Genomic DNA, 17,321 nt, shown 5'->3' with positions numbered 1-17,321 from the left:
CACAGAGCCTGACATGGGGCTTGAACTTGTCTGAGCCGAAGTCAATGCTTAACTGGCTGAGCCACCCAGGCACCCCAGAAATTTCTAATTCTGGTCAATTTTTAAATTCATATACTCTATGTATAGTTTAGCTGATCTATACATGTTAAATTTTATTCAAATCTTCTACAATATTCTTTTATATCTTAGGATAACCTCTTCCTCACAGACGACTCCTTGCAAAGGAACACTTAATCCTTTGGATGGAAAAGAATACTCTGATTAGATATTTACTGAATAGTATGAAAATCAGTGCTTTCCTCTTGAATAATTTTCTTATCAAATCTCTTGAGGTACAAATAAGTTGAACAAATCTTTAAAAATTTATAATTTACATTTTAGAAATTTATAATTTAGCATGACACACGTTTGGAGATGGAACCAAGGCCAGTGAAAGGGAGGATAAGGAAAGAGTGGAATTAAATTGTTAAATATTTTAACACAATGTGAACGTTTTGATTTGTTTTTTTGTTTTTTTTACCATCAATTTGATAAAACTGTGATAGGGACTTGAGGGCTAGTTTATTAAAACCTATCATTTTTCAGGGAAGGAAACTAGTCTTTAGGGTGTCTGGGACTTGCCCTGATCACAGGTTATGACACAGAGCACCTGATTGCCAGCCCCCTTTTGTTTGAGGATATAACTGTTTGACTGTTTACAGTGGTAGTTAAAATGTGTGTAGCAGCAAAAGAAATTGATTCATTTTATGTATTCACTTTTTAAATCACAATATACATAATGACTCAAAAGAACTATTTTTTTAAATGTAGGCAAATAAAAGTTTTATAAATAGAATGATTTTCCTTCAAACCATATTATGTTTGGAGAATGTTTGAGGTCTAATAAGGTGTTTCTGCCTCATCTCCTCTTTCACAAAATCTCTTACCAGAAAAATGTTTGTGTATTCTTGACTTTGTTTTTGTTTTGCTACTTAATATCTTGAAATATTATTTGTCTACGTGTTCAGTTACCTGGAAGTTATATAAAGAAATAGTTATAGGGGCTTCTGGATGGCTCAGTCATTTGAGCGTCTGACTCTTGATTTTGGCTCAGGTCATGATCTCGCAGTCCTGAGATCGAGGCCCCTGTCAGGCTCTGCACTGGGCTTGGAGCCTGCTTAGGATTCTGTCTCCCTCTGCCTCTCTCCCACTTGTGCATGTGCTCTCTTTCTCTCTCTTTCAAAAAAATAAGTAAATAAAAGAGTTACATGAAATCCTTTTTCAAAACTTTTAGAAAATGATGGACGTGTAAATCTACAGTTAGTGGTTCTACTAAACCTAAAGAAGCAGCATAGTGACTTCCTCCTGATACTATTCTTTTTCTTTTTTCTTTTTTTTTTTCAAGTTTTTTTTTTTTTTAACGTTTATTTACTTTTGAGACAGAGAGAGACAGAGCATGAATGGGGGAGGGTCAGAGAGAGAGAGGGAGACACAGAATCTGAAACAGGCTCCAGGCTCTGAGCTGTCAGCACAGAGCCTGACGCGGGGCTCAAACTCACGAACCATGAGATCATGACCTGAGCTGAAGTCAGACGCTTAACCGACTGAGCCACCCAGGCGCCCCCCTCCTGATACTATTCTTGATGATTGTTTCACTCGAGTTTATAATGCCTTGAGAAGTAAACTTTTGCCAAATCTACTTATGTGTTTTGAGTTCTCACAGAGAACTTTTGGTGTTTTTGGCAACAATAAAGGCAGAACACCTCTCAGGAGAAAACCTACATCTGTTTTTATGTTTACTATCTGAATATTCAGTCTATTCTATCCCTATGCTTTCAGTACTAAAGAATCGCGTAGCTGGAATAAGAGGCAGCTGATCATATTTGCATTTCTTAGCCAACATGTCTTGCCCTTCCCTATTAGCACCTGCTCAGGTTTATGCCTAGCAGCTGTCAGTGTTCATAAACTCAGATTACACAAAAGGGAAGTTTGATATGCCTGAATTTGAACAGTATTATCAGTAACAAGCGATCATTGGATCTTTCTGAAGTATAGAAAATCATCATTCAGGGAGGAAGTTGTTTGTAGTAATTCTGATTTTTGTCTATTCTCAGAATTGTTACTGGTAAATGTCACTTTTTTTTTAAGTTTATTTATTTTGAGAGAGAAAGAGAAGTGGGGAGGGGCAGAGAGAGAGAGAGAGAGAGAGAGGGGAAGAGAATCCCAAGCAGGCTCTGCACTATCACCATGGAGTCTGACTCGGGGCTTGATCTCACAACCATGAGATTGTGACTTGCGCTGAAATCAAGAGTCAGATATTTAACTGCCTGAGCCACCACCCTGGCACCCTAGTAAATATCATCTTAATAAAATATAGTAAATTCATGTTATCTAGGATGAGCAAATATTCTGATATCTGTTAATTACATATCCTACATTATCAGTTTTAAACAATTAGGACAAAATGTAAAATACAGACCAGAGTTTGGCACAAAACCTAGTTGAATATAATGTTTAAATCAGCTTGAATCATCTTATAACAATTACGTATAATTACTACTTCACAGAAAGTTTTAGTTAATTGAATTCCAGGTTATACAATTTTTGATACTTTAGATCAGGATTTCTCAGCCTTAGCACTGCTAACATTTTGGGCCAGCTAATTCTCTGTGGAGGGGATGTCCTTTGCATTGTAGGAGTTGAGCAATATCCCTAGACTCTATCTCTGCACTGTCAGTAGCATGCTCTCAGATGTGGCCATCAAAAGTGTCTCCAGACTTTGCCAAATGTTTCCTAGTGGCCAAAGAGGGCATTATAAAGTCACTCCTGGTTGAGAGCTAGTGCTTTAGACTATGGGAAAGATATGTAATGAATCAAATCTTTTATAATCTGTTCATCACCTTCTGCACATTTTTCTTCCATTGTTCACATCAACAAATTTATTTTTTACTGTAGTATTTTATGTTAATTTTAAGTTGTAGTAATCTTTACCTTACCTTGGTTATTAACTTTGCAAATAAAGAATTCTGAAGTTATACATTAAAAAGTATATTCATAAATGCCCTTAAGCTAGAAGATGCACCTACTAATTGATATTCTTCCATAACTGAGTGTGTGCGATGGCAGAGTCATATTATTATATAGCCCCTTCATTTTGATCTTATGGTATTTGGGCTGTTTTTGGTCACAGAGAAGTTTGTTGGTAGTGGTTTGAACCTGAGATGAAGGTGGTATCCTTAACACATAGAGTCAGAATGAGAGGCTGTTATAGGATTGCCAGTATCAGATCTGGATGCTCTGGCCCTAACAGAAATCTGAAAATATGTGCTTCTGAGACACCTTAACCATTTTTATTTTAATGAATATATTTTTCTTTTATTTAAATTATTATTATTTTTTTATTTAGAGAGAGAGCATGGGGAGGGGAGCAGAGGTTGAGAGAGAGAGAGAATCTTGAACAGGCTCCATGCTAAGCATGAAGCCCGAGGCAGGGCTCAATCCCAGGACCCTGGGATCATGACCCAAGCTTAAATCAAGAGTCGGACACTCAACCCACTGAGCCCCCAGGAGCCTCTGAATATATTTTTCTTAAATGATTTGAAGAGATGGGTTTCTGCCATTTTTGTGTAATATGCTTAAATAATGAATAACAATTTAGTGTAATCATAATTATATTTTTTCAACTGAAAATGAATGTATTAATTTTCACATATATTTGTGTTCCACTTTATTTTGAAAGTTTTAAGGCAAAACATTTCACCATTCATACTTACACAGTTGCAAGACATTTATTTTAAATTCTTTTTTTTTTTAATATATGAAATTTATTGTCAAATTGGTTTCCATACAACACCCAATGCCCATCCCAAAAGGTAAATTCTTTTTTTTTTTTAATTCTTAACAAAATTTATCTGGCTAAAAAATGTAATAACATGCTAAACATACATATAACCTTAAAATAGATATGACTCTGAAATATTTACTTGAAATGAATAATCTAAAATACCTTAAGGTTTCTTTTACTGCCACATACACATGCGTAATTATATACACAGATATGCACTTATTAAAAACAATAGCTAATAATTAATTGGTAGGTATTCAGCACTTTACATGCATTATCTCAGTTAATCCTAATTATATCATCATCATATTACTCATGAGGGAATTGAAAGTTCACTGAAGTTATATAATTGGTACAAGGTCACAGCTGATAAGCTCCAGATACTGTTTTTGAACTCAAATAGTGTCTGTTATCAAATGTCTTGTTGACATAATGCTGTAATCCCAATGTAATCTGTGTCTTCATTTCTTCAGTGTTTAGATTTGTATTCCTCAACCCCAACCCATATGTATTTTTTTGAGTGCCTACTATGTGCCAGACTGTTTTTTGTTTTTCTTTACTTTTTATTTAGAAATAATCTTAGACTTAAAAACAGTTAAAAAACAAATACAGAGCATTCATATATATATTTTTTACCCACATGTATATATTTTACCCACATATATATTTTCCCCCTAATTTTCATAATTTATATAACCATAGTACAGTTATCAAAATTATAAAAATCAGAAAATTAACACTGGTACAACACTATTAACTGAACTATAGACTTTGTAAGGATTTCACTAGCTTTTCCATTAATGTTCTTTTTCTGTTCCAAATTTCAGCCTAGGATCCAACATCACATTTAATTGTATCTGCTTTAAGTCTTTAACCTTTGGCTGTTCTTTAGTCTTTCCTTTACTTTCATGAGCTGGACACTTGGTGAACACTAGTTAGTTTTGGTTTGTCTGATGTTTTCTCATGATTCGACTGAGGTTATGTGTTGTCAGGAAGAATGCCACAGAGGTGGCATGTGCCTCTAAGGGCATCAGAGGGCACATGATATTTTATTACAAGTTGTATAGTTTCTCCACTGTGAAGTTAATTTTTTGCCATCTGTAATTAGTAAAAATTTTGGAGCAGATACTTGGAGACTATGCCAATATCTTGTTTCTCCTCAGACTTTCTCCTGCTTTCTCTGCTCTCTCCTGCTTTTTCCAGACTTTCTACTGCTTTTAGTATCCCTCCGTACACATGTATTTTAAGGCTTCTTCTCTGAGTAGTTCTAAAGACCTGTAACTACCAGCTGTAGTTCCATTCTTTCTTAAATTTTTTTTTTCAACGTTTATTTATTTTTGGGACAGAGAGAGACAGAGCATGAACGGGGGAGGGGCAGAGAGAGAGGGAGACACAGAATCGGAAACAGGCTCCAGGCTCTGAGCCATCAGCCCAGAGCCCGACGCGGGGCTCGAACTCCCGGACCGCGAGATCGTGACCTGGCTGAAGTCGGACGCTTAACCGACTGTGCCACCCAGGCGCCCCATGTAGTTCCACTCTTTCTTATTGCCAGGTTTAAATTTTATTTTTAAACTATGTTATAATAAAGAACCTACTAGTATTTTATTACTACAGAATAGATTCTCAAAAATAGATTGTAAGATCCAAGTATATGTATATTTTTAATTTTAATAAATATTTCCAGGAAAAATGATCACCAATAAGCAATATGTAGAGACTGCTTGTTTGACTTTCTGGATTTTACTTGCTTTAGTCCCAAATCAAGTTACAGCAACAGAAAGAAATACACCTAGAGCTTATAATTTATTATCCTAAAAAATTAACAACTATTATTTATTGAATTCTTTTATGCCAGATACTCAGCTAAAGTGCTTATCTATGTTATATCACCAAATTATATAGTACAAAAGCAAATTAAAAAAAAAAAACTTTCCATTTTTTTAAATGCATTTAGACACAGTGAAGTTACCAGGTATAATTTTTTTTAAATAGCCTTTTTCTATAAACTCTAGGTAAAGGATTCATATTTTTTGCATTTAGTAAAATGAGACTTGTTGGTGAAAATAATTTGTAGTGAAAGATGTCAGTAGGGGCCTCGGCTCAGACCAGCCTCATGTTTCAAAGTTTGTTGGTGACTGCTTGATGATCCAAAACCTGCCCTGTAAGCATTAGTTTCATGTAACCATTGGTACCAGCTACGACTTTCCATGATGAATGCTGAAAAAAAGAAAGAGAAGTTATTTAAGAATATGAACATACTCATTATGGCATTATCATCTATAAGGTGATTAACAGCAATACCAGAATATGAACAGAAGGTTTTGAATTGTGTATGATTGGAAAACTTATTGAACTGGTTACTATTGATGCTATGTGTCAACCAGAGATGATAATCTTTACTATATGTATCCATCTTAAGAGAAAAATCATCTAGATACCATATGGATTAAATCAACATTTAAACATTAACTCTGCGTTATTTTAATTGGACAGTATTTTTAAAACAAACTCTTTTTATTTGAATTGCCTGTAGAATTCCATACAGAAATCTTTTTTATGGTTAGATTATTTCCATAGTGAAAGTTTGTGGTGGATTGTAAATTCAGTTTTAAGTGAGCAGTGTCTTTATTTTGTTTCTTCCTGTAAATTGTGTACTTATTAAAGCAGTTGGGAAAGTCATGATTTTCTTGCTTCCTTGTAGGATCACTGTATGCAGAGAGTATTAAAATAACCATTTTAATATTCTATATTTTTAAAAAAATATTGGGATACAATTGACATACAACATTTTATATTTGTTTCACATATACAACATAATGATTTGATAGTTTGTATGTATTGCAAATATTTGTATGTATTGCATAATATTTGTATGTATTACAAAAGTATCATCATGATAAGCATACTTAACATTCATCACCACACAATTACAAATTTCTTTTGTGACGAGAACTTTTAAGATCTACTTTCTTAGCAACTTTCAAACAAAACAGTGTTACTACCAACAGTCACCATGCTGTACATTATATCCTATGACTTATTTTAACTCCACCCATTTCTACTCTAAATTTTTAATATCAGCATTAACTGTTACAGTAAGACCAATGTAAGATTACACCTAAAATAGCTAAGCAAATAAATATAAATACATATAAGTGGCTCATTTATTATAAATGGGTCATATTAAGGCCATTTTAATTGTAGTTCATACTTTACATGATTAAAAACTGTAAAATGGATTTATCTTTTTGGTGAGGGAGGAGTGCTTGCTCTGTTGGGGATTACCAAGTCAGATTCTTGGATGTTTAAGACTTTCAAGACTTGGGTTTAGAAGACAGGGTTACAACACATTCAAATGTGGTGTTATTTTGGGGGCATTTGGGTGGCTCGGTTGGTTGAGCATCCGACTCTTGGTTTCATCTCAGGTCATGATCCCAGGGTTTCTGGATCAAGTCCCACATCAGGCTCCATGCTGAGTATGGAGACTGCTTGGGATTCTCTCTCTCAATCTCTCTCTCTCTCTCTCTCTTTCGCTCTCTCTCTCTCTCGCTCTCTCTCTCTCTCTCTGCCCTTCTCACCCACTAGTGCATGTTCTTCCTCTCCCTCTAAAATAAAATTTAAAAAAACACACAAAAAGTAAATCTGGTGTTATTTTCCTGATTCGTTAAGATAATATGGGTGTTATGTTGTAAGTGAATAGACGATGAGGTGATTTAGGAAGAATAAGAAGTTAATATGTTAATTTTTCTAAGATTGTGGCAACACATTTGTATGAAGATATATGCAAACCACTGTTAATGTTTTTTTGCTATAAGGAAATTCTGCAAGTCTATTAAAAGAGGATTTGGTATACTAAACATTAAACTTATTTCATAAATTGGTGTTTTAAATTATACTTATTTTGTTTTTATTTATTCCATATTTTATCTTTCTGAAGAACATGTATTTTGAAACACTTTCATATTTTAAAAAATATGCCTAAATGTTTGAATTATTTAAATATGTTTAGTTCTTTGAATAATGCCACCATCAGATACTGAGAATTGATGTTTTTCTCCCTCTCATAGACATGGAGTCTGGAGAACGGTTACCATCCTCAACAGCCTCCTCTACTACACCTTCATCTTCAGTACCTTCTGTGGCTTCATCAGTTTCAAAAGGCGGCCTTTCCACGGGAGCTGCTTCCCTGAGCTCTACAATCAACCCATGTGGTGAATACCCTTTATTGACTCAGTTTTAGAATACCTTCCATTTATTAATTTGCATTCATAGTGTTTTACTGAACTCTGAGTAAAATGTCTTCATCATCTCTCTTGACCTGTTGAACAATAACTAGGTTTCTGCTTTTCCTGGATTTTGCCAGCACACTGAGGTGTCACGCTGGATCTTTCATGCTTTACATGCTTATGAGAAGCTCTCTTCATCTTGTCTTAATTTGACCATTTCAATTAATAAATGAGTACATGCAAAATATTTTTAAGCAATAAACCCATGAAGAGGTGAAAGAAATACAAAGGAGTCCTTGGTGGTAAGATTAGGTACCAATGCCATGGACCTTTTGTTCTAAATTTGCTTCTGCTATTTGAAATATCTTTCACCAAACTCCCAACTACCCCAGTTCATGATGTGTACTAAAGGAGATCATCTACTCGATGGAAAATATTCTAAAAATTAACAGCATGACAAGTTTCTCTTAAACATGAACAAAGTTCAGACTGCTAAAAAGGCAATAATAAAAATTCGATTTCAGAAGTGAAAATATCATAAATTTCGATTAATTTTATAGAAGGTGTTTTTAATTACTGCCCGAAATCATTCTTTGCCCAAACGCAGATTTGGTAGAATACCTCCTTTTTTTTTTTTTTTTTTTTTTTAAAAAAAAGGAAAATGCTAAAGGGTTAACTCATTCCTTTATCACTAGGAAGGTTTTAAAGTTAAATATTTTTTTATCATATAGATTATTTCATCTGTTTATAAGCCAAAGAACTAAATGATATCTTTTTCAAAATTAGATTTATAATTTTGGATAAATATGGAATGTTTGCTAACAAAATACCTTAGTAAATTGTCAAATATATATTTATTCAATTATTTTGATTTCTTTTAATCAATGGAATGATAAGAAGGATGTCATTTTGTCATTGATTTATCAGAACAATTCTCTAGAATTTTCGTAGGGATTACAAAATAAGATAAAATAGCCTTTTATTTAAAACTAATAAATGAGGGGCGCCTGGGTGGCTCAGTTGGTTGAGCGACCGACTTAGGCTTGGGTCATGATCTCGCAGTTTGTGAGTTCGAGCCCCGCGTCGGGCTCTGTGCTAACATCTCGGAGCCTGGAGCCTACTTCGGATTGTGTGTTTCCCCCTCTCTCTACCCCTCTCCTGCTCATGCTCTGTGTCTCTCTATCTCTCAATAATAAATAAATGTTAAATTTTTTTTAAATAAAAAAAAATAAAAATAATAAATGAAATCCCTATCCTGCATCCTGTACAGTCTTGGTTGAGTCAGTTCACAACTTCATGCACACTTCCCTTGTATATAAAATGATGAATGCCTTTGACAATATGCTGTGTTCAAAAATAGTGATGCTGTGATTGGCATTTTATCTTAGTTTGTCTAAATGATTGTACACAGTTGTACTTTTGTAATTATTCTTTCCTGCGCTTTATAATTCTTCTTATTTCCTTTGTTGTCGGCTCATTTCAGTGTATCTTCCAATCTGCTTGTCTTACTTTGTATTAGTCTTTATATAGTGTTTCTAGAGATTTTCTTTTTTTTTTTATGTTGAAGGTTTCAATTCTTGAGTACAGAGCTATGAGTTTTCTGGACACTTTGCTGTTACCAATTTCTTACTTAGTTTTCTGAATTAGTGACACTTAAATTGCTTATAACTTTGGACACTTACAACATGTTGGGCACTATTTTTTGTTAGTGGTGGTTGAGAGTTGCAAAAGGGGTGGGGTATGCTGAGTTGCAGAGTTACATCAGAAATTCCCTTATCTAGGAAAGACTTCACTTTTTACATTTATTTGCCAACTTGAGAGTGTCACAGACTTTTTATGTTGAGTTGCTTATGTTGAATGAAGGCATATTTTATTTCTATATTTATTCAGAAACATATTCGTTATTAACACATTATACTTTCCGTATATACAGCATGAATTTTTTTCATTTTCTACATCAGAAATTTTGTTGTCTAGAAAAAAAAATCATTTTTATCATTTATTTACCAACTTGAAAGTTGTAGAATTTTTATGGTGAGTTGCTTATATTGAATGAAAGCATATTTTACTTCTATGTTTATTCAGACATATATTAGTTATTAACATATCATACTTTGAGTATGCACAGCATGAGTTTTTTCAGTTTCTAAGAAAATGCTTTTTTGTTTTTAACTTTCACAGTGTTGTGGTTTATGTTTAAAGTAAAGCCTTATATTAACTTACAACCGATGGGTTGCATAAGAGAATGCTCAGTTGTCCTGCATAGCTCTATTTATCATATTTTCCTATCTTCCCTTATTTGATTCATTGTTTTTGGCCCATTCATTCTGATAATTCTCTTCATTTATAACAAGATCATAGAATGTTAATGAATCTAGACTCTTTGTCTTAAACAACTTGAATCTCCTCAATTTATTTGATGTATAGCGACAACAAAACCATTTTCATTTTTAAAATGTCAAAACCTCACCAGTTCTTTAATGGATCCTTTGAGGACATTCTGTTGATTTAAACAGTTATTTTAATTGGCCTTTCTCCATCATCTTCATTAATGGTATGCCTGTAGGAATTCCTCTGAGTTACAAAGGATGTAATTCAAACCTGCTTTCAAACTTTGAATGATCAACTAATTTTTTTGAGTGAATACCTTGTTGGGGTTTGGGACTAAACCCACCTCCAAATTAGCCTGTCCCTATTGTGCATGCTGGCAGAAGACATGAGACTCCTGAGTCAGACATTTTATTTCTTTCGCAGCAAATAGCATGAGTATCGTGTTGGCCTTGGCTCCCCATGCCTCCCAAGTCCTAAAGAGGCAACACAATGGCCCAGTTAAATCTTATAAATCTTATAAGTGTGTTTGTGTTGCAGCTGAGGAATACCAAACTTGGGGAATCCAATGCTTTCATATTAAATGAAGCAAACCTGCTCTGTCTTGAAGAAGATGCTGCTTCATCCTTCAGGGTTGCTCCCTGCAAATGCAATCCTGAGAAATGGTCTGCCTAAAGAGTGGTCAAGGCTTTGCATTCTTGGCATACCCAGCAATAATATGCAGAGACCTGGGAGGATTGCCTCTCACAATAAACCTTCAATTTTATTACAGTAACTATGATAGAAAACAACATCGCAATAATGATTGATTAATCTAAGGGTATCTGCATATGGGTTTTTGTTGGTCATATCAGAAGAGTAATATTTCTTTTTCCTTTAAGTTATAATTTTTAATAAAAGAACTTACCTATTTCTAAAAAAATAATTTGAGACAGCTTTCAATAAATGTATTGGCACAATAAGCAAACACAAAATACCTAAAATATCAAAGAATAGGCTCTAAAAGGTAAAAAGGTGTTAGCCAAACAAAGCCACTGATATTGGACCAAAAAACTTAGCAAACTAGTCGCTAAGAAAAAAAGGAATACATAATGTGTTACATGACTCATAACCACTGTTAGTAAGTATATCAGTTCTTCAGAAGAAAAATAAACCTTTTTTTCTAGCCCTGAGTGGTATGTGGAATATGTCACCAGAACTTTTGTATAAAAAAAACAAATATTGGGGCGCCTGGGTGGCGCAGTCGGTTAAGCGTCCGACTTCAGCCAGGTCACCATCTCGCGGTCCGTGAGTTCGAGCCCTGCGTCGGGCTCTGGGCTGATGGCTCAGAGCCTGGAGCCTGTTTCCGATTCTGTGTCTCCCTCTCTCTCTGCCCCTCCCCCGTTCATGCTCTGTCTCTCTCTGTCCCAAAAATAAATAAACATTGAAAAAAAAAATTAAAAAAAAAAATAGTACCTACATACCAATTTCACAGATATTCAGATTATTCCACATATTGACTCTGAGTAAAAGCTAAGAGAATAGTTCCACAATTAAACTTTATCAAATTTGTTTGAGATTTGTGGTCACTGACCTAACACAAAGATAAAACTTTGAGAAATTTCAGTAATAGTTGCTGAATTTCAACCCATTTTTAAGGGTAGAACCTTTAAACAAAAGCTTATCAAAACGCTGAATACACAAAACAAATAAATGGTTTAAAAATTCTCTGGCTTAAGCCAGAGTGTTACTTTTCCTTTAGAAATTAAAGACTGGTTTATATATGTGTCTTACTTGCAGGCCACCTCCCTCTACAGAAGTGTACCAAATCATAATATATCGAGGAAATTGCAAGTTGACCAATAAATACCTGAACTTAGGGTATATGTCAGTTATGACAGTGCTTAACTGTGAGTAGGAAAACATGGCAATTAAACATGCAAGCCCATAGAAAGGCAGTCCTGGAGTGGGTAATGCCATCACAGACTTGGGCTTCTAATTTTATATTCTGTCTTTTAGAGTATGGGGCTTTCATGCTCACATGTATATCCCATGGCTGTAAGAGAGCTGATTTCTGTACAGCATAATTTTCTAGGAAGGAAGAAGATGGGGTGAGGGTACAGCAAAAGTTGCATACTAGCTTGCTTTGACCCCTGTTAAAGAGCTTTCCCAGAAACCCCATCCAGAGATTTCCACTTGTATCTCTTTCCTCTGAATCATAACCTCAGCTTCCGAAAGGTCAGGAAAACAAGTTTTTAGCTGAGGATACTGCTTTCCTGAAGAAAATAGAGGTTACTAGTAAGGGATAGACAATATCTACCATGGTGAAATGGAAGCAAGAGGAACAGGAAGTCAAGCTGGGGAATAGGCTACTGTCAGATCATTTAGAACTTCATGTGCGATGCTTAGGAATTCAGGCAGAGTCATGATTAAAAGCAAAGATTTTGCAATTGAAATAACTTGAAATTGAATCTTGGCTTGTTCACTTATTAACTGTGTGAATTTGGGTAATTAACTTATGTTTTTATTTTTTTTAAGGAGAGAGAACATATGTGAGGGAGGAGAGAGGCAGAGAGAAGGAGAATGAGAATATCAAGCAGGCTCCATGCTCAGCAGGGAGCCTGATGTGGGGCTTGATCCCATGATCCCAGAATCATAACCCAAGTTGAAAGCAAGAGGTAGACATTCATCTGACTGAGCCACCCAGGGGCCCCATTTTACCCCTTTCAAGCTTTAGTTGCCTCATCTATAGAATAGATATAACATCACCCATTTTGCAGCCTTACAGGGATAAATGAGATAATGCCTGACATACAGTGGGTGCCTAGTAAATTATACCCATTATTTTTATTCATACTTCATCCAAGTAGAAGGGTTTTATCATCACATGGCTTTGAAAATGAAAGCTTTAGCAACATTTGAACATCAGTTTGCAGTGGGAATGAGACTAGAGGCAAAGAAGACCTTTAGGAGTTAGTTATATTTATCTGGGTGAGAAATTATATGGGCTCAAATTAAGGAGTCAGAGAAGAAGGGACATATAGGACATAATGACTATTCAAATTTGGCAAAGGCAATGTTTAGAGAGAGAGAGAAGCCCGGACATGACTTGAGTAACTGGCTCAGGAGTGAGGTAATGAGAAATGTGGAGGAGGAATAAGTTTTAAAAGAGAAAAGGCTCAGTTATCTTTTTGCATGTTGCACTTAATAGAATATACATCCATATTCCTGTTGGTGGACATTTGAGTTGTTTCCAACTTTTGCTAATTACAATGCTAGGACCAATAAACAAGGATCCCAGTGCATATAAGCATACATTTCTGAAAATGTCTTCCAACTTTACCAGTAGTACTAATTTCTTTTCCCACCAACTGTGTATTAGAATCCTGAGGCTTGGGGCGCCTGGGTGGCTTGGTCGGTTAAGCGTCCGACTTCGGCTCTCAGGTCATGATCTCACGGTCCGTGAGTTCGAGCCCCGTGTGGGGCTCTGTGCTGACAGCTCAGAGCCTGGAGCCTGTTTCAGATTCTGTGTCTCCCCCTCTCTCTGCCCCTCCCCTGTTCATGCTCTGTCTCTCTCTGTCTCAAAAATAAGTAAACGTTAAAAAAAATTAAAAAAAAAAATAAAAAGAATCCTGAGGCTTGTCATCCATGCTAACACTTCCCATTGTCAGCCTTTTTGATTTTTGTCAGTGATGAATATGAAATGTCTCACTGAGGTGCCTTTTTATGTTTTTAGCCTTTTGGATCTTCTTTCTTGAAGTGATTATTTAGGACTTTGGTACATTTTTCCATCAGATTGTGTATCTTTTTCCTATAAATTTAGGAGTATTTTATATTTTGGATGCTGGTCCTTTTGTTAGTTATATTTGTGGGACCTATCTTTACCCAGTCTGTGGTGTGTCTTTTTTTATTCCAAATTGTCTTTTGATTAATAGAACTTCCAATTTTAATGTAGTCAGATTTCTCAATATTTTTATTTATGGTTATCCTAGTTTAAGAACTCCTCTCTAACCTTCAAGGTTATACATACATTTTTAAGGATTTCATTTTCCTTTCCTTCAGTATTACTTTGAAGAGTCCTTGGTAATCAGATAGCAGACCAGTTGTGATAGACTGAATTGGCTTTTTGGTTTTGAAACGGTCACCGGTTGGGCTTGTTGGTTGATATTTCAGCCAGTTCAGCTCACGATAACACTAAAGCTGTTTTCAGCAGAAAGAGATTTAATATAGGGAATTGGGTATGTATGAAATTATTGAGGAGCTGGTTCCCTCGTCATGCATGCTTTCAGGGTGTTACTACTGAACTGGCCTGCTTAAGGGTCAATCAGGACACCACTGTTCCAGCTAATGTCTCCATGGATCATACCACCTCAGCTGCAATCCAGTGTTTGGGAACCACTGACATAACTGCCTCCAAGGTTGTTCTATGTTGCCTCATAGGTGTACACCCACATCAAGGATACACATTATGTGCTGCTAATGTGCCAGATTAACTCAGGTTTTAATTCTTTTCAAACATATCTGATTGGCAGAATCTAAACTATATCCATCCTGGCTGCAAGAGAGACTGGTAAATGTAGTTTTAAGCTGCCCAGCTTCTGCATCACAGGAAGGTACACTGAAAGGAGGTTAGAACTAATGTTAAATGAGCCAATTATCTATGCACGTCAGCTCATCTGGTGATAGGCCCTCTGCCATATCTCTCAACCTGTGAAGTGTAATAAACTCCTGATGTGTATATAGATGAACTTGATACCAATTTCAGCAGCTTTTTTCTTCAAAACATCTAATGGCTCGTGTGTACTTATTACAAATTTCTTTTTGATATATTATTCCATACAACAATGTAAATTAAACCAAATAGAAAAAATGCTTCACTCAAAAGATATGGCTCTTAAGCATCACAGACAATAGCAAATACCTATTGCTTTTTAAAAAGATGTTTAAGAGACTTTTAAGGACTTCATTCCTTCTATACAATATCATTAATTTTTCTGTGTTTACTGGATCATGTCACTCAATATAAAAGCATGCTGGTAGTATCTCCCATCCTAAAAAAAAAAAAAAAACCACACATACCAAAAACCTTCCTTTCATCTCAACTATTCTTCTGGTCATTGCCCTATTTTCTGCCTTGCTTCACAGGCAAATTCCTCAAAAGACAAAGTTGCATATGCTTTCTCCTTTTTCTCATCTCTTATGTACACATCAACCCATACCTGTTACTTTTCTATTCTCATCTCAGCCTCTTGGCAGAGTTTACATAGTTGACCTCTTCCTCCTTCTTGAAAACCTGTTTTTGGGAAAAGTTTGTATCGAATTGGTATTATTTCTTGCTTAAATTTTTGGTAGAATCCACCAGTGGAAGTCATCTGGGCTTGGAAAATTTGTTGTTGTTTTAATTGTTGTTGGAAGATATTAAGCCATGAGTTCAACTTTTTACATATTGATAGAGAATATATTCAGCTTATCGTTTTTCGTTAGTGAGCCTTGGTTGTTGATGTCTTTCAAGGAATTTGTCCATTTCATCTAAATCATTGACTTTATGAGCACAAAGTTGTTCCAAATAGTAACTTATCCTTTGAATGTCCTCTTTCATTATCGATATTAATAATTTGTGCCTTTTTTTTCTTTGTGACTAGAGGTTTATCAATTTTATTAATCTTTTTGACAAACTAGCTTTTGGTTTCATTGGTTTTTCTCACTTTTGTGTTTTATTTATTTCTGTCCTTTATTATTTCCTGATTTTTTTTCTTTGGTGTGTGTAATTTCTTTCTTTCTTTCTCTTTCTTTCTTTCTTTCTTTCTTTCTTTCTTTCTGTCTTTCTTTTTGGTAACTTCTTAAAAGGAAAGCTTAGGTCATTTATTCAAGACCTTTTTCTTTTTCTTATGTATGCATTTAATGTTATAAACTTCTTGGTTAACTACTGTTGTAACTATATCCCACATATTTTGATGTTTTCAGTATCATTCTAGTGAAAATATTTTGTTGCCTTTTGAATTTTTCTTTCACCAATGGGTTATTTGGAAGTCAGTAATTTGACATCTCAAATAATTATTTTTTATTTTTTTAAATTTACACCCAAATTAGTTAGCATATAGTGCAACAATGATTTCAAGAGTAGATTCCTTAGCGCCCCTTACCCATTTAGCCCATCCCCCCCCACAACCCCTCCTGTAACCCTGTTTGTTCTCCATATTTATGAGTCTGTTCTGTTTTGTCCCCCTCCCTGTTATTACATTATTTTTGTTTCCCTTCCCTTATGTTCATCTATTTTGTCTCTTAAAGTCCTCATATGAGTGAAGTCATGATTTTTATCTTTCTCTGACTAATTTCACTTAGCATAATCCCCTCCAGTTCCATCCACGTAGTTGCAAATGGCAAGATTTCATTCTTTTTGATTGCCGACTCATCCTCCATTGTATATATATACACCACATCTTTATCCATTCATCCATCGATGATTATTTGGGCTCTTTCCATACTTTGGCTATTGTTGATAGTGCTGCTGTAAACATGGGGGTGCATGTGTCCCTTTGAAACAGCACACCTGTATCCCGTGGATAAATGCCTAGTAGTGTGATTGCTGGGTTGTAGGGTAGTTCTATTTTTAGATTTTTAAGGAACCTCCATACTGTTTTCCAGAGTGGCTGCACCAGCTTGCATTCCCACCAACAATGCAAAAGAGATCCTCGTTTCTCCACATCCTCGCCAACATCTGTTGTTGCCTGAGTTGTTAATGTTAGCCATTCTGACAGGTGTGAGGTGGTATCTCATTGTGGTTTTGATTTGTATTTCCCTGATGATGAGTGATATTGAGCATTTTTTCATGTGTCGGTTGGCCATCTGGATGTCTTCTTTGGAGAAGTGTCTATTCATTTCTTTTGCCCATTTCTTCACTGGATTATTTGTTTTGTGGGTGTTGAGTTTGAGAAGTTCTTTATAGATTTTGGATACTAACCCTT

The 17,321-nt window shown here is 35.2% G+C and overlaps 1 protein-coding gene across 38 annotated transcripts in view; it reads left to right on the top strand.

The window, feature by feature from the left end:
• Positions 1–17,321, top strand: part of BAZ2B (bromodomain adjacent to zinc finger domain 2B) — a 326,925-nt gene that overhangs the window by 171,625 nt on the left and 137,979 nt on the right. For all 38 annotated transcript variants that reach the window (XM_043576806.1, XM_043576805.1, XM_043576798.1 and 35 more), the window contains one exon: positions 7,891–8,034. In XM_043576806.1, the coding sequence (XP_043432741.1) occupies positions 7,893–8,034 (142 nt within the window). In that variant the 5' untranslated portion in view covers positions 7,891–7,892. The remainder of the gene's footprint in view (positions 1–7,890; positions 8,035–17,321) is intronic.

This window comes from Prionailurus bengalensis, chromosome C1 (assembly GCF_016509475.1).
Source record: "Prionailurus bengalensis isolate Pbe53 chromosome C1, Fcat_Pben_1.1_paternal_pri, whole genome shotgun sequence".
NCBI lineage: Eukaryota > Metazoa > Chordata > Mammalia > Carnivora > Felidae > Prionailurus > Prionailurus bengalensis.
Note: the sequence above shows the minus strand (reverse complement) of the source record. Positions and strands in the feature narration are given on the sequence as shown.